The sequence below is a fragment of the Homalodisca vitripennis genome, chromosome 3, assembly GCF_021130785.1.
Source record: "Homalodisca vitripennis isolate AUS2020 chromosome 3, UT_GWSS_2.1, whole genome shotgun sequence".
Taxonomy (NCBI): domain Eukaryota; kingdom Metazoa; phylum Arthropoda; class Insecta; order Hemiptera; family Cicadellidae; genus Homalodisca; species Homalodisca vitripennis.
This window is the reverse complement of record NC_060209.1, coordinates 60495009-60522004: the sequence shown is the minus strand read 5'-3', so window position 1 is coordinate 60522004 and position 26996 is coordinate 60495009. Positions and strand designations below refer to the sequence as shown.

General features: G+C 32.6%; 2 protein-coding genes across 2 annotated transcripts; both read right to left on the bottom strand.

Moving 5' to 3' along the window:
• Positions 1 to 14412: 14412 nt before the first annotated feature.
• LOC124358652 lies at positions 14413 to 18177 on the bottom strand. The gene is made up of 4 exons (XM_046810953.1): positions 18041 to 18177; positions 15842 to 16002; positions 15120 to 15304; positions 14413 to 14750 (listed from the first exon to the last, which is right to left on the bottom strand). The coding sequence occupies exons 2-4, from the start codon at positions 15996 to 15998 to the stop codon at positions 14487 to 14489; spliced, it is 606 nt and encodes a 201-aa protein (XP_046666909.1). The 5' UTR covers positions 15999 to 16002; positions 18041 to 18177; the 3' UTR covers positions 14413 to 14486.
• A 497-nt stretch (positions 18178 to 18674) lies between these two features.
• LOC124358651 lies at positions 18675 to 24788 on the bottom strand. The gene is made up of 5 exons (XM_046810952.1): positions 24485 to 24788; positions 21280 to 21404; positions 20972 to 21039; positions 19906 to 19983; positions 18675 to 18888 (listed from the first exon to the last, which is right to left on the bottom strand). The coding sequence occupies exons 1-5, from the start codon at positions 24635 to 24637 to the stop codon at positions 18746 to 18748; spliced, it is 567 nt and encodes a 188-aa protein (XP_046666908.1). The 5' UTR covers positions 24638 to 24788; the 3' UTR covers positions 18675 to 18745.
• Between the last annotated feature and the right edge of the window lie 2208 nt (positions 24789 to 26996).

The following is a 26996-nucleotide window of genomic DNA, read 5'->3' as shown; positions in this document are numbered from 1 at the left end:
TTAGGCAAGTCCCACCCTCTGGAAGCTTCCCACCTTTGGCAGATCTGACCTTTTACAGCTCTCAGCCTCTAGCAAACCCAGACCTCTCATTTGAACGTCAAAATATCAGAGTATAATAGTTGCATTACTACTTTAAATTAACACTTTACATGTCTGGTTCGGCAATCGATTGCCCATCGTCGTTGCCGAATTGTTGGATACTTTCATCTTTTGGTAGTTCTTGGAAAAACTTCATAAAACAGATATATGAACAAACTTTTTGCTAACAAAACAAAATGAACGGGATGACCTATTTGTACTCGCTTATTTAATACTGATATTTACGATGAAACCATTTTTACCTTTTCTATTTTTTTAATATAGAATTAATTCGAGAGAAATAATAATCAAACTTGAAAAAATATTATGTGAAATGCCCTATCCTAAATGGATATATTTCACCAAATGGATCTGTAGGCACGTATTACTTTTTGAAAGGACATATTTGGATTCGAGTTCTTTGTTTAAAATTTGTTACTGACAATGGAAGGTTTGAAAGTATAATAGGATTTCAGACATTTACCATCGTATGTTACAAGAAAGTATAACGCTACTTTTTGAGGATTGAAATCTACCCACTTCTCAAAAAGCTAAAAAAAGGAAAATGGACTGCCTTTGAAAGTTAAAATAACTATTAAGTGATACCTGACTTACTGCATAAAGTCCAGACTGGGACAATGATGTCACTGCACAGGAGGCAAGAGTACCAAATTGTCACACCTGAAGTAACAAAGTGAATCAATGCGTTGAATGTGCAACTAATCAAATGTGCAACAAAAATACTATTTACAGCATTATGTTATTTATTTTTAGTTATAATAGTTTAGAGTTTTCGTCTCAAGAGTCTTACTTCTAAGTTCTTTGAGCCTCTGCAAGAATATCATCCTTCGTGAGTGACGTTGACAACTACAACACAACACGTCATTGATAATATTAAATGTGGCCGCTCATCCATTAACTTCACTACTGACAATTAATACACTTTAATATTAGAAGGGACCAAATAGGACATTGGAGGCAAATTTTACTACTTTAGTTACATTAAGTAATATAGACTATGAATTACCCTCGCCGTAGGGCTAAGGCTGCAGCTGTAAAACTGGGTAGTCACAGGTTCAATTCCTGAAGAAGATAGAAAAATTTAAAATTCTTTTCAAAATCGTTTAGTATATTAAATAAAAATGTTGTAAAAAGACTAATAAAACAACTGTAACAAAATCACAACCTATGGCAATTAAAATTTGTGAAATAAAAAGTTTGATATTACAAACATTAAATTTGGGATTGTATAATTAATTCCAGCTATTATAGGATTTTAAATTTTATTAAGACCTTGCCTTCCATCCCACAAAATTTTGGTTATTTTACAAATTCAGGATTTTCAGCAATCACAAACTCTTCCATCAGGATATGGCATATGTTCTAAATAATATTGTACATTTTGGTTTCACCGTTACGGTGTTACTGATGTGTTCTTTGAGTTATCCTATAAGGATAATGTGAAAGGTGCTTCCCATTTATTATGAATTTCGAATAAGGGTTGACATTAAACTTGAGTTGAAATCATTGGAAAATGTAAGTACACAGACATTTCACATTTTCAAATACCATTTCCTAATCGATTGAAACCGTAATACAATCAAGAGTGAGGCCATGTCTCTGTAAATAACAACAAAGCAACGAAGGTTAAGATAATTAACAGGTGTGAGTCCTCATTAAAAAAACAGTAAAACGAAGTCGAGTACAAATTTGTTGCCGGTTAAAACACAACACAAAAGGGGCATGTAGCAACTCTGACAAGAGGTACACAAAAGAGAGGAAGCCGCTAGCGAACAATTACTGGGGAGTACAGTTATTTGTAACAATTGGCACAAAAAGAGGCGACATGCCAGGAACCTTATTGGGACCGGTCTAACCTGAAGCTCTGTATAATTCTGTTATCGGTGGTGATGTTGGGCTGGACGAGGCAGCACAAAAACAGGGAATTGATTAGCGGACTGACCGCTCGACAGCGGCGTGGGAACTGTGGCCACTAGTCCTCGGGTATCCATCAATTTCGTTGTTTCTAGAAATATGATTATTGCATTTGAGATATATAAGTGCTCCTTGAGAAACAAAAATAAAAAAACATCGTCCTCAGGAGTGCCCAAATTGTACAGCCTCGTCTGAAGGTTTTTTGGGAAGCATTCTAGTCACTGACAAACGTTCTAGATAAATGATGAATTTCATGCCATTATTGTTAGAGGTAAAAACTAAATTGTGTTAGTGTAATTGATATTGGTTAAGACTATCCATATCCAGAAATAATAGTTTTAGTCATTGTGATTAATCAATCATTATGTATACTGATTACTGCCCTGGTTATTCACGAGTCAAAGTGATGAATTAATTACTTAAACCAGTCATTACACATTATAGCTAACGTGATTTTACTAAAGTAATAATCCTTCTAGGAAAATGTGTTGGATTAGCTCAGCTTAGCTTAGCTTAGGTTTTTATGTTAGGTAAATAGATATTTGTATTAGTATACATAATGGTCGGGTAAAGTAACAAATAAAGCATGGATAAAGTGATAAAAAGAACATTATTAATCATTTTGACCAAACCACTAGCTATTATACATAATGAATGTATATTATATACTCTAGCTAAATTAATTACTTTGACTGGAAAATATAAACCGTAAAAATTCTTGTCCAGAAAACACGAACATCATCAAAATTATTTCCTTGTCATACAGGATCAAATTTATTATTGAATAGTTTTAAAGAATTATGTTCATGGATGAAGTATAAATTCGTAGCTGTTCATTAGAATTATCCGTAAAACTTAAATGATCCATCAGCTTTCAGAAGTGTCATTTATACATACTAGCAGTACCCGTGGCTTCGCACGTAATCCCATTTTGTAAAACAGGGACACCATGAACATACTCTTTTTAAATGCCATTCCAAATAATTCTGAGATAAGTGATAGTCATTGAAAGATATTCCAACGTCTTTATCCATTTTAGATGTAAGTTTAAAGATGGGCCCTGAAATTGGAGACTTAAATATTTTCTATAAGTACCTTTAAAATTTCTGGAACTTATCTAATATTTCATTACATGATATCCTAAATCTAAACGGAAACTAAAGCCGGAGTCCTTTCGAAACAAGAATAGTGTATGTGTTAACTAGGGACGGTAAGAATTTCCATGACAATTTTCAGTACAATAGATCCAGTAGTTTCTACGTGATTGATTAAAACACACACACGCGCACGCGCGCACACACACACACACACACACACACACACACACCATTTGAGTTTTATATAATAGAATAGATTTAAAATGTTGTCCGACATTTGATATCTTCATTTGTTGCAAAAGCAGGAAAATTATGTTTCATAACTAATATATATATATATATATATATATATATATATATATATATATATATATATATATATATATATACTCTTATTGAGAATAGTAATAATATTTAAGTTAGATTCGTTTTATATAAATTATATATGAGTTTGAGGTAACCATCATAATATTTTTCCCTTATAGCTTCTTTTCGGCTGAAGAAGAGGGCAGATTCCAGTTCTTGAAATGCAGGTTTTCATTGCAAACACATAAGATGACAAACGTCCGAAATTCTGCCATGCTTTCAAATTACCATCTCCAATAATGAGATTTAAACGGTAATAGGTAGACACCATAAAATGTGTTCTGTCTAATAAATGGGATTTAGAAAAGACAGTGGTCTGTTTGTAAGCCTGATATTGTTTTCCTTTATTGTTATCATAAGACATTTATATATAATAAAAGAAAAAAGTTATGAGATGTCGCTTGATCCCGGAGGTGGCTTTACTGCAACGTTACTTCGAGTATCGAGTTTGCTTTATTCAAACAATACCCCATTAGGTCTCTTCTCATTATATTTCATTTTCGTTCATTTCTTCTCCTTCTCATCAAATGCAATATAGGCAGCAATTCATAATGGCGAATTCCACTCAACCGTTTAATATTATGTTTTACCTCAGAATACGAGTCTAAGACAAGTAAATTGTAAAGAGTACATATTATAAATCAGTTCATGGTACCCTATGACATCAATTTGGTCGTTACTGAAATTATAATTAAGCAAAGTATTATGGTGTTTAACATGATATTAAGCTTACTATTAGCTTATTGAAGTTGAATTGAAAATGTCTTAAACAAATCAATTTTATCTGGTCTGAACTTTACGCTGAATGAATTGTATAAAATAAACTAGTTGCGACATATCATCCAGTTACACCATATCAATCATCTAGTTATCTATCCAGCCATCAAGTTAAAAATAATCAAATAATACTAACTCTACCAGCTTCATCATATCATCTGATTATACTGAAAAATAAATAATACATTAATACCAAACTATTAAGTTACACTAAATTACATTACACCCAAAAGGTTGTGTCTAAATCTCTTCATTTTACAAAACATAACTATACAAAATTATCTAGAGCGCCACCAAATAAATAAAGTTAATTGCCCAGTAACAAATCTTAACAGTGTACAAAAAAACATCCAGTTTTAATGATTAATCCATGCTATAAGAATTTGCCATAGTTTTATCTTAAATTTTAAACTTTGTATTTTTTATTTTTAGGGTCTATTTTTGAGTAATTTACAAATGAAATGTGTCAGTTGGGCATTTTAGGGCCACTATGCAGTAATACAATGTATGTTTAAACTAAAACCCCAAATGACTTTACTTCATATGGTTAATATAAGTGACGTATACTTCGAATCGGAAGCGTTTTAAAGCGAACCATACAGTTGGTAGCAGTGTTCACTATCACGATTGGAATTGATAGATTTACCTGCATTGTGTTGTGCAGGGTATTGTGTTTCCCTGTGTAGGAGGTTTGTAGCCCCCACACTTGACAGTTTACACCTTCAGACTCGCTTTCCTCATGTTTGTACCTCAACACTGAAATTGCCCTTCGGATACTTTTGAGGCGCTTTTGTCCCAAGGGGTAACTCTAGCTTGTTACTTATAAAACAGACAATGGATTCGGTAAACCACGCTATAAATAAAAAAATATTAAAATTTAATATAGAATTTAAACTTATCTTTGATTCACTATTAACAAAAATAATACTCGCCTGCAGTTTAATACTGTGGCTTTCGTACGTTGTACGCAATGATACACAACACAACAAATAAGTATATACAAAACAAAGTTAAACTAGAATTACTTTTACTGGATGTTTTTTCTCACAAATCACGTATTTCACAGTTTCCACTGATCTGTCTTCAAGCATTTATGGTAAAAGCCAGCCGTAGAGTAACGAACTCATCTTATGGTGATAAGAACAACGTTAAACTTCAAACAATTTTGATCTTACAATTTTAAAAGATGTCTCATTTTAAAGACATGATGAATATTGTTCTCTGTGATTACTGAAACGATGAAAAAGAATAGAAAACCTAGAACTTGTTATAAAGTACGAATTAATAATAAAACATATAAGAAGAGTTTAGATGCGTATATTAACTCTCAAAAGAGACATCTTTCATAATTCTAAGATTAAAAATAAGAGCGTAAAAGTCTTGTTTAACATTGTTGTTACGGGGCTAAAGTCAAGGTGGTTACCAGTACAGCTCTGTTCACGGTTTGTTCACTTTTACTCTGATTCATGTTCTATTAATATCACGTTTTATCATCAAGCTTTACTGGTGTTCTATTAAACTGTATTTATAGACCGTTCAACGCTTGTAGCAGCACATTATTGTTGATGTGTGTACTTTAGACTTGTTCTCAGCTCACGTTTTTATAGTAAAACTGCATGAGAGTTGTAAATTGCTCACAGCGTTCTGCCACGAACTGTAAACTGTATCAGTTGGCAAATATGACACTCGAAATCTACTAGACTGCACTCGATATTTTCTCTTTGTCATTTTTAAAACAATTGGGTAAATTTCAGTACTGGACTCGAATTTCAAAACTATATGTGTAACGATTTTTTTAATTATACCCAACAATTTATGAAGATTTAGTCAACGTATACTACTCTTAAAGTCCAAAGCCCGCAAAGTAGAGACTTTGAACTAAGAAATTTTATAATAAAAGATTGAAAATAATTAATCCTATTGTCTTTAATTGCGTTGATGCCCTGACTATATTATTAAATTGGTCTTATGGTTAACCATGATGACAGCGAGAAAGTGACAGAATACATAAAATTTGTAAACAAGTTCAGTACACTCAGAAGGGATTGTACATGTGACACACGTTAACATGTTAAAACATGTAGACTAATTATCCCAATACATACACATAATTTTATTGAGACTTGGTTGTGTAGACTTTTATTATTTAAAGATTGATACGAAATCCAGTTTGATGAAAAAATTTGAATTATCATACGGAAACATATCTCGGGAAATAGATTTCATCTGTAAACTTGAAATCTTGCGTGAAACTTAGTTTCTTCATAAACAAGAATGAAATTCTATGGTGGTGCATGAAATTCTAACCATAGAATTTGGCTGGTCGTCACTCAGTAGGCTGATGCAATAAAAAGTGCTTGCACTTTCCAATGATTTCAACTCAAGTTTAAGGTCCACCCTTATTAGTAAATCATAAAAATGAGAAGAACCTTTCTCATTATTCTTATATGATTTTGTTCTTCTCAAAGAACACATCAGTAACTCCGTATGGGTGTAGCTGAAATGTACAATAACATTTAGAACATACACCATATTCTGATGGATACTTTTGATATTGCAAATAGTCCTGAATTTTTAAAATAACCACAACTTTGTGCAAAGTTTCTGTCCCGTTTGATTTGTCAATAATGAAATGTGCTACAGATACATTTTTAATTGAACCTCAGCGAAGCCTATTGCGTAACATATGGTGTGGTTCTATTTTTTTATCATGTATTATTTTCTGTTGGTACATTATCCATGTATACTGCATGTTATTAATATTCCAGTATTAATTTTCTTAGTACTAAGAGTACAAAAGTACGTGTTTGATGATCCAATTCAGTTTGGATGCAGTGGATGGAGAGGTCCGATTTGCTTATTTAAATACCACGATATCGGGAGAGTTTTCTAATTTATTCATATTCTCTAAATTCATTTAAAACCATAGCATATAAAAGGAATAGAAATTATATTTTAGTTAAAACGATAAAGAGGAATAACAATTTACAACCGTTGAGTATACAAATAAGGAAAAGTTTGTAATACTTTTGCATGCCTTTAAAATGCCTGTTTGCTTTTGTATATTGATTTGAACGTTTAACTATTTATTAAATGTTATTAATTTATTAGTTAACAGGTGTATTTATTACCCATACTGCTTCTTCTAGAGCTTATTTTTGCGTAGAGTTTACAAGAAATAGATTAAAAATAAATTAGTACAAATTTTATAACTAGAGTTCTAAAGACGAAAATAGAGTTAGGTTTAAATATTTAACCAAACACATTGTACTGTATACTGCACTCAGGTTAAATTTCAATGCAGTTGAAATTTTGCGTATGTTTTTCTTTCGTAAATAATTAACAATACGCTCCATAACAACATTTGTTAACAAGATTTCATTGTTTGACATAAACTTTAAGTTGATAATTGTAGGAAGTAGCAAAGTAATTATTTAAATTCATATTTTTCTGTATTTTCTTAATTTAAAGGGTTGAATGTTAACAATGCTTATAATTAAGGAATAATAAAACAATTTCGTATTGGGTGTAATATTTGAATATGTTCACAAAAGCTAATAAACGAACCTGTAATAATGACGCATTGGTGCCGGTATTACCTGTTCTACTAAGTCTATGGTACTGACTGTGTTGTAGAATAGGTCAGCGCCAACACAGAGAAGGCTACACAAGCAGAGCCGAGTTAATGATGGACGAAAGCTGAGAAGAGAATTCTAAATGAAAATAACTCAAACCTGATTGTCATCTTCACGGGAATGTTTCCCAATATTGTTTATCGTTATGGTTTTTTATGAAGTGTGATCTCGGAGCTGGTTGGATGTAGATGTCCCGGTATCGCGTTTCTTCTATCTATATCCATATTTTCAAACCCACTTACACATTTCAGTTTTATTTGTATTTGTCCTCAAATACTTCTCTGGATTTTGCTCGTTTGTTAGTAACAAGTTATAGTGGTTTTTGTGGCACTGTTTGTAAAAGTATCTTACAAGGCAAACCTCTAATTAAAAACCCTTCGTAATGAGATCCACTAAGTTTTAGAAGGGTAAGAATGAAGAATAAGGTGATTAGAGCAAATGGATGAGTAAGGCCCAGCATTATTATTGGTTGAGGCGCCTGCTTCTTATCATTTGTTTTTGATACTAGCTAATACCCCTCATGACCAATCACAATGAAGGAGTCTTAATATACGTGATTTTTAGGCCAAGAGGCATATCGTCTTAATATATGTGAGTTTAGTTTGTCTTAATTGGGTTTTGTATCTAAATTTAGGATTCCACATGATATCCAAGCGCTACATCAACTCTGAGATCAGCATCAAAATTAGCATTTATGTAAGTTGCCTCAACATCTTTACTTCAACATCGTTACATCTTTACCTCGTCATTCAAGAACTTACACACGACATGACACTCCAGACCACCCCAATGTAAAATTCTATTCAAAATTCATCCTCCGAGTGGCATCCATCCTTCGAAAACTCAGACTCGAAGTCCGCCACCTTAGAGTAAGGTCGCTCGGCAACCGCCTACACCGAAATTGGTATTATTTTAACAACAAGCGTTAATAAGGATTACTAAAACTCATTTAATTCATATTTGCTGTTTTAGATCGATTTTTGCACTATGCAGTGTAGGTTCGACTGGCAGATATAATTCGGGGAGAGTAATAACTTAATGAAAGTCCTAGAAGCTGAATCTTTTGCGCTTTGACTAACAAATACAACTTTATTGTCAGTAATATAAATATAATAAGTTTGCAAATTGTAATAATCGATATGAATGAATCTAATCAACGCCATAATTGATCTGCCAGTAACAAGAAACACGTGGTCCGGAGATGATCCGAAAGAAATCTAATTGCACCAGAAGCCAGCCGGGGAAGCCATTTAATTCTATTGACGATAGAAAAAGGCGGTACTATGTGGGGCGGTATAAAGCTGCCAGCCAGCCACTTTAAAGGCATGCATCTAATAAACTGCTGGCTTCTATGAAAATGACCTCTATTAGTGCATAGTGCAGCGTTCATTATCTGAGGTAAAAATACTAATGGTGCAGTTGACTCAATGAATGTCCGTCATACCAGGCGCTCTCTGCTGGGACATCTTGGACACCGACCACCGCCCAGCGGCCGGCGCTCTGCCCTATATATTATAACTTCCAGGAATTAATGTTTTGTCGCGAGTACGTCAAAGTATTTGGAGACTTGTAGAAGAACTTATCCACGAGCGTGGTTCACTATGGTTCAGATTGTATTTGAGGAATGTTTTCATCGCTGGAAACTAGCGTGCAGACCGGTTAGCGCTCATGAAGAACTGGAACATTAACATTTCTTTCTTTTATATGTTATTATAATAGTCCATGTACAATGTCACTAAACCGCCACTGAAGAATCTTATGAATGCATAGGAGTGGCAAAAATGACTATTTGCGTAAACTAGTCTCGTGCATAACCAGGAACCTTACAAACTTGTAACGCACATGTCTCGCACTTTTCCCCCCCTATATTATAACCCTTCAGATGTTCCGACCTCGTGAAATAAAATAAATCATTAATTAGGCTGAATATTTCATGTGCAGTACAACATGACTGCCACAATTCCGAACGAATTGAAATGATTTTTGTGTTTGTTTTATAGCAGACACTTTCATGGTGGTGCAACAAAATTCTTACTCATTACTAAAACCTATGTAAGGCACAAGTTTTGTTTTAGAAAATACACAATTTCTGCCCTTGTTTGTCCATTAATTTTCCGTTCACCTTTGAGTCGCAGAGTTGTGTCTATCTGTGTTTGTTTATTTTTCAGTTAACGAAACTAGGAGTTTGTGTTATATAAGTTGTAATTCAAGACTACGTATCGTACTTGATGAACATAGCAGCCACATTGCGAGTTTTACCTATATTTACGTATAAAAACCTTCTTATTCTTACACTAAAGTTAAATTTCAGTATGCGACCATATTACTAGGTACTTTGTTTTCTTTTCTAGTTTTTGTTTGAATTGGAATAAGTAATAAAAATTACAGTTTAAACTTTAAATTCCCTAATCTTACTGTTTTATTTATTTTAGACATATAAAACCTCTGGCTGCGTATTTGCTTCTAATGCTTTATATTAAACAAATAAGCTTGAAATATATCTTCTTAATTAGTTTCTAGAAGTCACCAATTACCATGGAGACAATGGATTGCAATGAAGACTGTTTTTTTTTTTTTAATTTCTTAATGTTATTTTAGCAAATGTTTATGTTTTATGTAATACATTATTCTTTATTTTTATGTACATTACAAACATGATTTTGGATATATAAAAACTGTTATAATAATATAACATTATTTGAGTGCTTTTCATACACATAATTGGTTTTGGTTTCATATTTTTTTTATTTCGTTTTGTTTGCTTGTTGCTAGTAAGAATGTTTAATTTTATCATTAAATGTACATAAGTCAAATATGTGTTCTTCTTTTATAAAACTTTCAATGCATTGTAAGTAAATAATATATTGTTATTAACATGTTTACCATTTAAAGTTAAATGCTAAATCTGTTAATAATTAAGACGGTTTTGTTACTTCCTTAATGTTATTCTCAGCAAATGTTTTTGTTTGGTGTAGTAAATTATTCTTTATATTTGTAGTACATTAAATAAACATGAAATCTCGACATATAATTAGAACTATACGCTTAACATCAACATATAATTATAACTATACTCCTATACGTATATCAAGGAAAATAATCTTAATAATTGAAAAAGTATGGAGAGAACTGTACTCATCTTTTATTTCGATTTATTGTTGTATTATTCCGATTTTAAGTTGTTAGTAATTCAGAGTGAACAGGACTAGATTACTAACAATTGACTACAACTTTAATGGGCTTGGATTACAGCATTACAGATTACAATTTTAATACTTCTTAGCAATCATGTTGCGTCTATTTAAGTCAGCAAAAACATGATCAAGGCATGTGTGCCACCTTTTCCGTTATCTTGTTGGTTTATTAATCAAGGTGCTTCTGCTGCAGCGTCATTAATTATTTATAATGATTTTAAACTCGTTTTTAAAATGGGTAATAGTAATTAAATGGATAAATGATAGTATGGTCATTTATGGATAATTGTAAACAAAATTACTTCTTTCAATTTACAACCAGCTTCAAAATGTGATAGAACCTAAAAATATAAGAAACTATGGTTATACAGATGGCATATATATATATATATATATATATATTTAAGAGAAGTACGACATTATGTATATATTAAATATTATGAACTATATAAGTTATTTTATAACTGTTAATTTCCTCATATGTGAGTCATTCATATACTCCAAAGTATAAAGTGAAATTCAGGCAATTACTGGGAAAATATTTCCATAATGTTTAGTGAAATAATATATTTACTAATAATTATACACAGTTTTTCAAGTTATAAGCAAGTGTTACATTTCTCTTACAGGTTTTTAGATTAAATTTTATTCAACAAAATTTTTATATTACACAAATTAATTTACAAAGAGTGATTTTGATACTTTATGGACAGTTAAAAATCATTTTCTAAATCTTTATTAAAATGTAAAAGTATGCAACATGCAACTTCAGGAGCTACATATGCTTTGAAATATACTAATGAGGTATTGCTTATTTTATTTTTATTTTTTTCTCTTCAATAATTGTTCAGAAGCTAAAAATATTGTTATCAATTTATATTGTGATTGTTTTTCAACACAAGTTTAAAAAAATCAAATATATATATATATATATATATATATATATATATATATATATATATATATATTAATAGTTCATTTATTAATAATAATAGTATTCTTTAAGTAAATAAAATTTTTGAAAAAGAGGGTTAAAATAGTAACAAAACATTAAATATAGGTTTGTAAATAATACTTCTTGGGTGTGTATGATATACTCTTACTATCATATCACGTAGAATGAATAGCCTAAAATTTATTAAACACACATAAAACCTTTGAGTATGATGCACATGCCAGAACCAAAAGCTACAATTCTTCAATATTATTGTAGTAAGATGGATTTTGGCAACTCATCAGCCTGTAGACCGACTAAAATACTAACACGAGGGGTCAGTACCTGATCCCTAATCAGCTCCCGGACCAACTGACTGACTAATGGGTCAGTAATTGACTCGCCATCGCCTCTCAGCTGACGCGAAGGTCATAGGCTAAACCTCCGCCGAGAAAACATCTCAATCAACATTTCAGAAGTCATCTCAGCTTTCCCCTCTTTTACGGGCAGCTTGTTCATTAATCGTGGATGAAGAATGAGGTTTCTTTTTTTCTCTGCCCAAACTTGGATCCAAAAAAGTCGTTAATGTCCTCCGAAATAGCGTGTTCATCCACACAATCGCCTAAAACCCAGAAATACATTATATTTTTGGCCTGGATGTGTTAACATCAGAGGTTACATATATTACTTGATCTGTAAATTTCCCCTGTAGAACTATTTATACGTTTACCTCGCCTTCAGTTGTTCAAGTCTAGGGAAATTACGTTAACGTAATTTCACAAACAAGTTTTGATCATGTTTAAGCTAATTGTATATAAAGAAATTTGAGTAATTCCTTAGAATATTTGTTTATAAAATTAGCAATGGTTGTGGTTTTCTATTGTGCCTTACACATTTATTAAGTTTAGATCGTGTATCTATGCTAATTTGAAACGTTTGCAGCTTATTTCATACGCATCAATAGATACATTTAGTAAATCATGGAGATTACGCCCGGACAACTCGCGCGGCCACTGAACAGAGGGCAGAATAACCCTTTTATTGCGTTTATTACATTAATATTATAGTGGAGTTATAGCTATGATTTTCTTCATCTGAAATGACTTATTCAAGTTACGCTTAGTACTTTTAAAATGCGGTAAAATTTATCATATTATCAATAATATTGATTGGAGATATTATTAATATTAGATATAAAAATCCTTGTTAGTTCACTTCGTACAGAACATTTTTATATCATTTATAAAGAGTAAGGTATTCCTTACTTCACAGTATAAAGTGGCAGGTAAATAAGGATGCTCGAGTGGTCAAATAAAATAAGTAAAAAATATTAAATGGTCAACCTTCTTTATCTATCACTCTGTTTAACTACACTGAAACAGGACGATGCAAGAAATATTACTAAAAAAAAAAAAAAAAAAAAGTTGGAAAACAAACAAAAAACACAAAGTCATATACTAAGAGTAATATAAGATCGTACACCAAGAATAAACCCAGGCTGGATACCAAGAAAAAACGGACAATCGTAAAACAAGATAACACACTAAATTGTTTACCAATAATAAATGCGGGGTTTATGAAGATGGATAAGAAGAAAAAACGGACGATCGTAAACTAAGATAACAGACAGGATCGTATACCAAAAATAACGCAAGGCTGGATACCAAGTATAAAAGGACGATCGTAAACCAAGATAAAACACTAAAGATCGTATACCAAAAATAACGCAAGGCTGGATACCAAGTATAAATGGACGATCGTAAACCAAGATAACACACTAAAGATCGTATACCAAAAATAACGCAAGGCTGGATACCAAGTATAAATGGACGATCGTAAACCAAGATAACACTCAAGATCGTGTGCTAAAAATTAACGCAGGGTTTGATACCAAGATTAAACGGAGGATCCTAAACCAAGATAACACACAAGAACTATACAAAAAATAAATGCAGGGTTAGATACCAAGATTAAAAGTGAGATCATATGTTTGTACAAGAAACGCAAAGTCGCATGAAAAGAACATACGTATACATTCTTGAAGCTCTTGTCTTATTGGAAAGTATCTATTAATTTTAACAAACTCTCCAATAATATAAAGTTTTTATTTTTGTAAGGCCTCACATAAATAAAAACTTTATATTATTGGAGAGTTTGTTTAAATTAATAGAACATACTTATGTTTGTATACGAAAATAAGTGTAAACACTATAAACCGCTTACACTATATATATCCCATCTAACTTCAAGGTTTGATGTCTTGTTGAAATTAAGATTTCTAGAATGTCTCTGTCAACAGTCCCGGAAATATAAAATTATAAGACCAGGCTTATTATAAAAGCTAAGCTAATTAATATTAATATTTAAATTTGTTTGCCAAATCACGTTGAAAGCAATAGCTTTTAAATATAAAGAGATTTATTTGAATTTTTTTAATATATTACGTGTTTCAAAATCAAATTTTGAGAGTCTAGCTGGTGAAGAAAGCCCCGTAGCTATTGCGGCTGAACCCATTGTTGCTCTGAGGGCTGTGGTGAGAGCTGATGCCCAGCTTGATGTGGAAGGGATGACGCCGGTCCTTCAGTCCACCGTACACCAGGGGGTGCGAGGGGTCCACACTCCTGGTACAGGGGTCCGCGTGGAGTCTGGCTGACTGAGCCGCCTTCGTCTCCCCGTACTGGAAGGGAACACGTGTTCCTCCATGGATTTCGGTTAGATGTACAGGAACAACATTCTGTAAGTGTATCAAGTTTGTTAGTATATTTTGGTCTGGTGTTACACCCCTTCTATGCTTCATTTCTGTAAGTGCATTAATCCTGGTGTGCCAGGCCTGTGGAGCCAAGACAGTAGGTACGGTGCCCATCGACCAGGGGTTTAACCTTTTTCTCCCCCTTAAGGAAATATAAACTAGGGTTTGAAGTTTGTTTTTAAAAATGGGAGGATTTTCAAGAAAACGTGATTTTTTCAAACATTTTCCATCATTCAGTGATACAAAACATTAGTAACGCTACGTTTAGTATCACAGAAAGATGGAAAAAGTCCGGAAAAAATCACGTTTCCTTCATAAGCTACAGGATATATACTTCTGTGGAATATGACTCACCGGATCATGCCGCTTGTTCCTCAGCAGACGCCAGGTCGGATACCCCACAGTCTCCGGCTGTCTGATGACGTCCGTCTTGTCCGGGAAGTCCTCGGGTCCGTGCTGGTAGATGGCGCTGAGAGCCAAGTCTACCGAGTGAGTGGGTCTTAGTGGCCCCTTCAAGTGGCGGTTCCATCGGATACTGGCTGTCAGTCACAAATCATGTTCTCATATTTTACAAACTTCAGAGCTATGGTCACATCGCAGCAAGGGCAAGGTTGACAATATGATAGCATTCATAGAAAGGACAACGAGAAACAATGAAAGATGTTTCGGATGTATTGAATAAAGGATAGCCTTTCGTAATTAGATTAAGTTTTATCTCAATAATTTTAGATAGTTCTTCAAATATAAAAAGATCAATTCCATTCAAAGTGTCTTTCATAATTAAATTAGTGTATGTACTGAGATTAGACATTTTATGTAACAAAACATAAAACGCCCAATAAATAAATGCTCCCTTAGAGCATTAGATAAATTAATCTAAAGAGGTTGAGAAACATCCACAGTACACGTAAACATATGAGTAAACCTTGTTCCAGCGTTATTCAAATGTGGGTTCCAAAGCCTGTGTGTAAATATCGCAATTCGTCTGGAAACCAACCTTCTTATTATGTTAAAAGAAAGAACTTTACTCTACTAGTAATATTGATATTACCTCTACTAGTAAGATATTAACGTACCAAGCGTATGGTTCATATTGAGGCGGCAGTTGGCACAAACCGTGTCTTCCCAACCAGGATAGTATCCCTTCCATACGAGAGGGGTGTTGTAGAGCTCCTCGTGCTGGATGGGAGGCAGGGGCAACGGGTTGCGCCGGGACTCGTGTATGGCCGTCATCCCGCTATACAGTTACAGGAACAAACTTGTAGCTAGAACGTAAATTTGTAGCAGAAGTTCCCTTAGGACGTAAATTCGTATCAGAATTAACGTTCCCTTAGGACGTTTGCTTAGAATGTAAATTTGTAGGAGAATTAAGGGGTCCACATTTATATCTCAAGAAATGAACGGTTTCTTAGTAATAGTTAGTACCGTGCTCACTACAAGAATGTGGCTGGAGGAGCGCTTTTATTGATTGTTCAAATCACTAACGCTGATTTTAAAATGTATTGAACTTTATGACAAACAGGTATTTTTTATCACACCCCGGAAGGAATTCATACATAATCTTTACATTTCATTTACACATTTTCAATGTGAAGGAGAACTGATTAAATTAAATAAATACACAATTAAATAATTACAAAATTAACGTATTAAATCATCTAATTTGTTCAATTGTCTTGTAATGTGGGAATTTATTGAACATTTTTTTCAATAGAAGAGAAAATATAAATGCTACAAATCGTGAAGATTATAAGTAGCACTGAAGGAGACTCATCCTTCGCCGCATTCTGCAACGAAACGACTAGTGCTCTAAAATTAGAATTGTAAAATGTTTACTTCAGCACTGTGTTACAGCTTTAGCGGAGAATGGAAATGTTTTATAGTTACTCATACAAACAACTATGAAATAGCTGTTATAAGTAATATCTGAGGGTTTGTTGAACATATATTGAACGCACATGCACATTCGCATGCTTCATGCTTTTTCATACTTCTGTTCCTTTACTCAACTAACAACCTTGTTTGATGTTTCCTAATAAAAAATTGTAAACCCGTAAATTAAAAAAAAACAAATTTTAGCAGACGTATAAGTATTCTAAATAAATTAACAAATACTAGACAATGCAATACCTTCAAAAATATAGTGGAATACCTTGTCTCTAGTAACAGACCTCGTGGATGAAATATGGATTTGTGGCAAAATATTTACTCCGTTCACTAATTTCTCTGGAATTTCGTCTACTTTTTTCAAAATTCAGTTTTTAATACAATACATGAAAAAATTAAATTACATAAGAATCTTGATCAATACATTATGCGCTTTCTGATTAATATCAAGTTTAACTGACATTAGCTATTTCAATTGCTTTATTTTCATGTTTTACCACCTTATATTTATAAAAAATTTTAATAGTTTAAATGTTTGGTTGCGTGCAAAAAAATACAATTTCAATTTATTTGGTCTAATCAAATTATTCATTTAAAAGTAGCAGTAACTTACTTTTAAACATAGCTGGTTGCTTAACTGATTGATGAATTTTAAGCAGTAGTTCACTGTTACATAAATTTGTCTTGGTACTGAATCGTATTATTCGACTTCATATTATTTAAATATTTTCTGTAATACATTTTAAATGTTTTGTTTTTGGCTCAGTGTAACTCAAGCCTATCACTCTAGAGGCTGAAAGAATTCATTTTTGTCTCATAACTCAATGAGATTGAATTAAAATGTTGCTTTCATGTATAAACTGTCCAGCTTTTCCGCTGTTCTATGACGGTGCATGACACTCCATGCGATTTGACTGAGTGTCATTGAGGCACATTTTCTCTTCTGTCTGCAGGGAGGATGTGAAAATATATTTTTCTTTCTGATTACTTGTCTATCAGTCTTCCACAAGATATCTCAAGAATAAAATTAGCTACAGGCTTGAAATTTTGCATGTAACGTTAGCAAAGCTTGTTTCCTTCGTTTTTTAGAAAAGATCGTTAAAAATATCGTTCTCAACGTAATTTTTTTAACTTAAACACTGAATATCTGCAGTCTGTGATGTTCGGCTTGCAATTCCATATTGTTTTATGTCTCTCGTATGAATATTACTACTTTTCAAATAGAATACTTTATTTACTTCCCTTTTTTAAACATTTTTTTACTGTTTTTGTTTACATCGAATTATTAGCGTGTTTTGAGGAAGGTGAATAATATTTAAATTCATTTTCTCTAAGTTTATAAATATACATAATATCGTACAGTTTATGAGTTATATGGAAACACTTACATAAAAACCTCTAGTTGGCGTCACTATGAATATTAATTCGTGGTTGTATTACGTGAAGCAAATATATGTAAACAATTTTTTTTACTTTTATAGTATATTTGGTGAGAATTTTAGTGTTCAGTTTGAAGTAAAAAATATGCATTGCTATGGAAATGGAAATGACTTATTGTTCCTAACTGAAATACACCTATATAACAGAACATGGATAGATTCAATAGAACGCAACTAAATTCCTATTTCCATGCTCTTAATTAAGGCAATGTTCACGTTGTGCCTATTGAAGAAACACAAAACGTTATTAAACTGATTAGTCACTGTTTTTCGTTACTAACGTAACTTCTAACAAAACCGACTGTAACTTTAGTAATGTTTCAAACATTTTGTTTATAAAGTCAATTGAGTTCTTCCGTGAACTATGAATAACCTATATGGCCCAAGTTTTAAGTCTGTAGGACCTTTTGATCCTTTTTATCAAGAGTTTCATAGACATAAAAATGATAACACGATTTAATGTTGAATATCCCAAGTCCTTAATAAATATTTAAACTGACCAAATTATGAATAATATGAATGTTTTCTCAAGGAATTGGATTTTAAATGCCATTTTAATAAAGATATAATTTTAAAGTGCTTATTAACTTGTGTTTTAAATCATTTAATTTTGTACACAGATTATTTTATTGGATTTCTTTTCGAGTTTACACGTCAGTTACACTTCTGGTCACAGAGGGGGGTTCCGTCATTGATATGGCAAGCAGTGAACTTTGCCTTGGCCTCCTCAATCTCAGAGTTGGCTCTAGCCAGCTGCGATGTTGGGCAGTAGATGGTAATGTGAGAGCCCGTCACTCCTGTAATATATAAGTCAGCTTATCAATCGAACAAATTATATATCATGACAAGCATGCATTTACACTAACATAAAACATTATTTGCTTAACATATTTTACTTGTGAAAGTGTGAATAACACAGAAGCTAGCCACTATATAAAGCAAATATAGAGAGATGAGGCGCAATACCGCTAACAGCAAAACTAGAATCATCCCTAGTCATCGAGATAAACTATTTATATCTTGCCAAAAACTCTAGTTACGCCTTTAAATTATTGTAGGTAATCATAAGAGTAATGTATACTGTATTCTAATATTTTTAAATTGTGCACTAAGATATCTTTGCATTACTTTTAGAGCCCTACTCAACGCCTCTCATTCTTTAATCCAATTCCTGTTACTGATCTCTTTCTTTAAAACTCTATCCAGTGAAGTTTTCTTTGATACATGTTTCAAGGCGATATTACCGTTATTTTTAACCATATCTACCACACATTGAATTAAAATTGTTGTTTTTGGATAATTAATTTTGTAGTTTGTAACAATAGTCATTTAATTTCATGTAAAGTCCTTAGGTATACTTAAAAATATAAAAATTAACTATAACTATTATAAGTATGTTAGTAACATTTTTATTACACCAATAAATAATGATCAATTTAGGAATTCATTTAAACTTTCATAGTTGTATAGTTTTAAATGTATCTTACAATGTCCCTTTTTTAAATGTCCGTATATTTTAAGATATTCTGATTCAATGGAGTGAAATGTGAATTAATTTATGATTTACTTACTTGAAAAATTATCTCAGCACTTATATACTTAGTTGAAAATATTTTTGAATGGATTCTTTTGCAATTAACTAAAACGGACACAGGCGTACTTAATTAATTCTTACATTCGTTTGTCTTGTAACGCAATTGCAATGTGCGTTATTAATTAAAATTACTACTTTGCATTCGTAATTATTCTTTTTCCATTTTGAGTTAAGTGTGAATAAAAAAGGTTATAAGGGTCAAAGAAGATTATCGAGGTACCGTCAGGACTGCAGACATAGAGTCCCAGGCAGTATTTCTTATGGTAGATCGCGTACGCTTTCAACGTCATCCCTTGGTCTGCAATAAAAAAACACATATAATTAATAGATTTCGGTCGGAGATTTTATTCTATATAGTCTATATACGAAGGGAGGATTCAAATAAAGTTCAACTTTTAATTCGATTAAATTCTTCTTTTAATGTTTACTATGGTGGAACAAAAATCCTTTTACAGTAAAATTAGATCATTAGTGTCATAATAGTGGAGTTTTCTCTTGAGTTAATAATAATTAATCAAATAAACATAATATCTATTTACTTGCTTGCGTAAGTAGCTGTTAAATCAACATCAGCTAAACATAAACAACGATGCTTGGCTAAAGGTGGGGACTTTATCTTCTTATCTAGTTGTCTGAGGGTAACTATTATGTTTTTATCACAGTCAGTTTTAAGTGTCAAGCTAAGAAAAATATGATCTGAGAAAATATTATAGTTTGATATTGTTAACTTGTTCGTTGCCCTCCCATTGTACCCATCAAGCCTCTGCTGATTATGGCTTTCTTTTCCAATAATAATAATTACTTACATCAATTTTTAAGGAAAACCCAGGTTGTGTCCTTATGAAATGTTATGTGGCTCTCTACTCCTAGACTATACTTTGGCATACTATATGCACTTAAACTTAATTTATTTACAGCTAACCAGCGGCGGTTCAAAAAAAGCAAACAGTATTATATAATTTAATTCAACCTATTTGTACGTTGCCATATATCTTGGCCTCTTTGCTTTTTTTCAAATGGAACGGACTACTTTGCAGCATTTGTGAAAACGTAACAACCTGTGTACTTTCTATACTTAAAAAAATTGTCGGATGCTTCCAAGAAAATAGAATGTTCCAATTAACAATGTACCTGGCAGTCCCTAAACAGAGCGCCATACTTATACGGTAATAGCTCTCTCGTCAACTTTTACACATCTGTCATCTGACAGGAGTGGAATACAATCAGAAACGTATAACCGAGAAATCACGCCATGAAGATAAAAAGGCACAACAAAAACTACTCACATTCGCTGATCGTGAAGGTGTGATCCCATATATTGAAGCTGGTTTTGAAATCGATCAGTTCAGTGCTTCTGTAACCAATTAATAAGAGACGCCATCACTATTTTCAGCACAAATGTGTGGACAAAACACAGAGTCTAAGATAACGATTTCGACATCTTACATATTGGATATGATCCAGACTCGACCATTGCCTTTAAACGCCAGACTGACCCGTACTCCTTTGTGAGAGAATTAATTACTATTTGCAGATTCGCTCGCCTTATGTGGCCATGGTAGACAATTACTATCAGACACAACCATTCACTTACGTGCAGCCATTATGGTAGGTGTCCTTGCTGCCCAGGAGGCTGAATTTCGTGGTGATGCATGTTAAGTTTTGCTCCTGCACAAGTCCTCTGGAGTACCAAACGATCGAGTATTGGCTGTTCCACAACTGCAAATCATTATTCACGTAGCATTATCATAAAGTTATATCAAGAATTTTAGTTTTAGGAAACATACACAGTGTTATTATGTCACAACGAATTACAGATCTTTTATTTTTAAAGTAACCTCCTACTTTGCATCTAAATAGTTTAATTTTCAAGACAGAACCAAAGTAATAAATAAATCATTCATATGCTACCGAATAAATATGAGATTTTAACGGTAGTGAAATTAACTTTTACACTACCTTTGACGTAACGTGATTACCAAATGTGTCACCATTTCTTACTGGAGTGAACAATAAACCTTTTTAAATAGACTCGAATTAAAAAAATTTTGCCTAAAGCAATGTTTTTTGATTAGTATTTGTATGTTTTTTTTATTATTTACAGGCTGAAATTAATGGAGCGACACCATAAGTTTGTTTTGAAAAGTATATTTTCCCTTATTGTTTGTCTCTGTGTACATAGACTCCATGGTTGGAGCCACGAAACTATTCATGAAGTCTATGAAGAATTTTCAACCAGCAAGGTAAAGCACCAATAGATTTTTGGTGACAGCTGTGTCAAGAAAAGGGCACTTTTAGGCTAATTTGGGAGATAGTTGCCACAAGACCTGAGATGTCGGACTGAAGATATCGCTTGCCTGTGACCGTAGCACAGTTTATTAGTCCTGTCGACCTTGTGGTGTACGACTATCTTCCTTCGATGATAAGATCCTCGCACAGGTCAGTGGCCCGTAAGGTCAGAACAGAAGAATGAAAATAAACAAATCACAAACTAAAAAGTTTTCAGAACAAAATTGTTTTATATAAAATCATTTCATTTATACATCTGAGTAGCAGCACACTCCAAATAACAACCATTAGTGTATTGAAATATCTTAAATCAATTGTCACTCATACATGGTGCCAAAATAAGTCCAAAGGAATGCATTGTGATTTACAAATCAATACAAATACTATAATTCTGAGATCTTTACTAAATGAGATTTATCATTCACGATGGTTTGGTTTTATAAAAAAGTTCCTAAATTCGTATTAAGAAATATATTTTAAAGGATTCGTAAACATTTGGCAAACGACCAATCTTTGGAACACCCCCAGGACAGGTCTACTTTACGGACATTACTTTTTCTTTGTAGGAGTTCTTGAGGATTTTCAAACAGCCAGATTGTTACACTGCTTATTGGCTTTCTAGTAAGCCGAAAGTCTCTCATAGCAGTACAACCACACACTTGAACTTAAGGTCTTTCTAATTGATCATCTCTGACCGTGTAGATTTGTGACTACTCTCCTAACAGCAATATATGATGCGCAAATATCATTATAAACAGTCCCCGAGCATATTTATGGTCTCCACATATTTATTTCCTTCGCATTCGCAAAAATGTTGTTTCAGTTAAGTAACCAAGTAGTCAGATCGTTTTTAAATATGTATGGTCTCGAAGAATGTTGTTGGTATTAGGTAAATTACAGTGCAATGCGGAATTCACATTGATCTGTAAAAGATATTCTTACCTGGTAAATTTCAAAATTGTACTGTCACTGCCTAGCAACGATAGAGCATTCGAATACAAAAATGCACTTATTAAGTAAGATCATCTTATTCGTGTACTTTGAAAATTCATTTAAATGGTTTAGTTAATTATTTTCATTTATTGGGCAGTATTAAAAAAAAGTATTAATGCTTGATTGAAACTTTTTTTAGCGAATTGAGCTATGGTCGATTCTATCTAACGAATTACATTGACGTGTTCATCTTTAACAAATAATTCATTTGTTTCAAACTATCTAATCAGTAATAAAACGTTACGTTTTAATTTAAAAATTACTTAAATAATTATTATTTTGATGCCTGGTACTTTTTTAAAGTTATCAATTCTTCTCAAAAAACATTCCAGTTACTTTTATACGATAGTGGCTGAAATCGTTCCATTGTTTATTAGTGAATAGAATAGGCCACTGGTAATTTAGTTACAATACCAACAAACAGCGGAACAAATTCTAGTGATTTTAATGGACACTCAAATTTATCTCTTAAACTATTTGACTAAGTATAAGAATTGTAATATGTATTTGAATATCCTATATTTGTTGCCAAGTGGAATAAAGAAATCTCATGTGTGTGACAACAATTTAAAAATTCTTTCATTACCACTATCCTGCCAGTTGTTGTATAAGTGATAATGATGAAATTAAACTAAAATATATATGTTTTATTCACGCATATTTTGAAAATAAGTATTGTTTTATTTATTGAAGCAGCCTCGCTAATCTATCCCGTCACGTAGCAGTGAGGTGGATTGAATTGAATTGAAAAAATTGTGTCTGCACTTTTAACTAGGAAAATTTTAACTCAATTGGCCTGTTATAAACTAATATTTAAACCTGCCATTGAGTACCTGTCGCTGCTTCTAACGGTTAATTTAAAGCTTAGTTTAAAAAAGTATTTTCCTATCACTACATTTAACAGTGAATAGAAAATATACGGTTGCTCGTAGATTGCTCAACGAAATTTAAATGCATCTTGTTATGAAAACTAAATACTAAATACGAGATGTAGTTTTAGAATCTACAGACCTTTGTTTAAGCTTCTTGTAATTGTAATAATTTAAATCTTAATCAGTTCATACCCAAAATACTTTTATCGCAATATTCAATAAGTAACAGAACGAAAAAATTGCTTCATTATTAATAATGACTGGAATTAATTAAAATAAAATTATAATGGCTATAAGGATAATATTATAAATTATAAATTTATTATTTAATGATTTAATGATACTTAGTCTCAATGGCATAACCAGGATTTGGCTTTGAGGGGGAGGGGCGGTATCAATCTAATTGAAGAGCACATCGGGGTGTAGAGAATAAATCTGAATAAGTCTAAATGTAAATAAATTTGATAGACTTAATTCAAGTTAAAACTTTTACCTGCTTTGTTTCTAATAAGTTAGATTGTTGTTACTGGAATATGTAATGCAATTTTTAGGACTCTTCTATCCGCCATAATCTCCCCCTTGGGTACGCCACTACATTCTAAGTACGTATTGTAAATAAACTTATAACACTTTACATTTACGAACCACTTGCAGAGAAGTGAGAAAACTGACAGGGAAAGATCCACCGTTGACGTCCTTGATGCACTGAATTATTTTGTTGTCACATTTTGCGTTTGTTTCACTCGCTAAAGTCATGGCAATACATGCGAAAACCGTTAACATGTAGATGTGCACCATTTCAATTAAAATAATATTATGAAAAATGTTTGAAGATAATAAATTTAGTACTATTTGGTTTGAAAACTAATTTTGATTAAAATATAAACTAAAACAACATTTTTTAAATTAACAAGTAATATATAGGTCGTACAGAAAATGAAACAGTGCCTACTAGTTCTAGGATAAAATGCAAGATCGCAAGATCTGTACGTTTGTTCCATCAGCTGAACAAATGTTGCAAGTAAGCATGTAGACAAGTCTGACACTTTCGACATGTTTGTACTCGTTTGGTAATCTGATCTAACAAACTTGGCTGATAATAACAATGTTCTGGATATACCACTCGAGCTGTATTCTGATTTCAGGGAGTGGTAAATATAACAATGATAGATCACTTTAGATTTACAATTCGTTTAATTCTGTTATTTTGTAACTCTTTTATATCATATGTTTACGCTGAGTTGTCTTGTTCTTGTAACCAAGTTTCTTTTAAAGGTCAAGAAAATACATCACATCGTTATTTATTTGGAGACTTCCACGTATTCTAGCATCTACTACTGATATTATACATATCAGGGTGTATATTATGTCTGGAAACACCCAAATATATCCTTTAATAATTTAAATATAAATTTGAAAACCTCTTACAATCGTGATAGAGATTGGGCATCTACTTTTTGGGAACAATGTTTTGTTATGTCACACCAACGGGGGACGTCCTGCCGAGGGTATCGTGAAATATTCTTAATGGAAGCCTATACCTTGTGATATATAATTTTAAAGGTAAATAGCTTACTGAATTGAATGCCACACAAACCGCATCTCAAGGGAATTATTCTATCAGAAAATAGAGCATTTTTAGTATTGAAAAATTTACTGATGTTCAACAATGTAATTTTAACATGGTTCTTGCCACAAAATGTGTTACACTAATTTTTTTAGCATTTTTTTAAATGTTCAATTAAATAAAACAAAAATTTCATTTTAAGCTGGTTCTATTAGCACAAAATTTGCCAGTTTTTATTACAGTACAATTATGGAAATACTTATGTTATTGATTTCTTATTACAAATAAAAAATAATGTATGCTGTTAGAAAAGTCTTACAAACAAACGTTTTACCTGCATTTGGTGTCAAAGCAATTGTTCGAACTGTGTTCCTTCTACGGTTTGACAATGAGCCAATCTTGTGTAAAATGATTCGACAGAGTTGCCTAACATTTCTTCAGTTATCAAAAGCAATCTCCTCTATAATCCTGTTTCTTAGGTCTTCCAAATTATGAGGCTTTCTTCTATAAATATTGTATTTTAAATGACCCCATAGGAAATAATCGATTGGTGACAAATCCGGAAGATCTTGGAGGCCATTCGATTTCTCCTCTTCGGCCAATCCATTTATGAGGAAACCTTAAAATCCAAATACTCTCTTACCTGTCTCCCATAATGGGGTGGGAGCACCATCCTGCTGAAACCATACATTATCAAAGTATTCTCCTGATGCAATTTGAATAGCTGGGATTATTTCATTTTGGAGCATATTGTAGTAAAGTTCGGCATTTAAATTTCCATTGATGAAAAAGGGTCCAACAATTTTGTTACCTAAAATTCCACACCATACGTTCAGTTTTTTGTGGTTGCTGTGAATGGGACCTCAGTAATCCAATGTGGAGTTTTCACTAGCCCAGTAAACGGCAATTGTGCCTGTTAACATTGCCATTTAGGAAAAAAGTTGCCTCATCAGAAAATAGTAGGCCTATGTTGGTCAGAAAATCTCTATTGTCATCACATTTGCGCATCACAAGTTCACAAAACTCAACTCTTCTGTCGTAATCATCCTCACTTAACTGTTGGACTAAATGAACTTTAAATGGTTTGTATTTATTAATTTTCAAAATCTTACTCACAGACATAGGGTGCATATCATGTTGCTGTGCAGCTTTTCTGAGCGATGTATGTGGGTCTTCAATAAATGTTTGCAAAACATCATAGTGCATGTTCTTCATCTGTTGCAGATTGTATCCTACCCGACTTTGGCCGATTACGTACACTCCCTGTCATTTCAAAACGCTCAATAGTTTTTGATATTGTTGAAACACTTATGGGATTCCTTTCTGGGAAAGTGTCATTAAACAAATTACAAACTTCCGATAAGATCTTTGACGATCGCCATATCCTCGCATCATCAACAGATTAATTCGTTCTCTTTCAGACAATTCCATTAAAATGCCAAATAAAAACTGAACTACTGTAATTAGATAAACTTGTTGACAGCAATGCTTCAGAGACACTGATTTAACTCGACAGGAATGATATGACCTTTGTCCATTTGTAATTCCCAAGCTTAGACCTGTCTAGTGAAAGCTCCATGCTCAACAAAC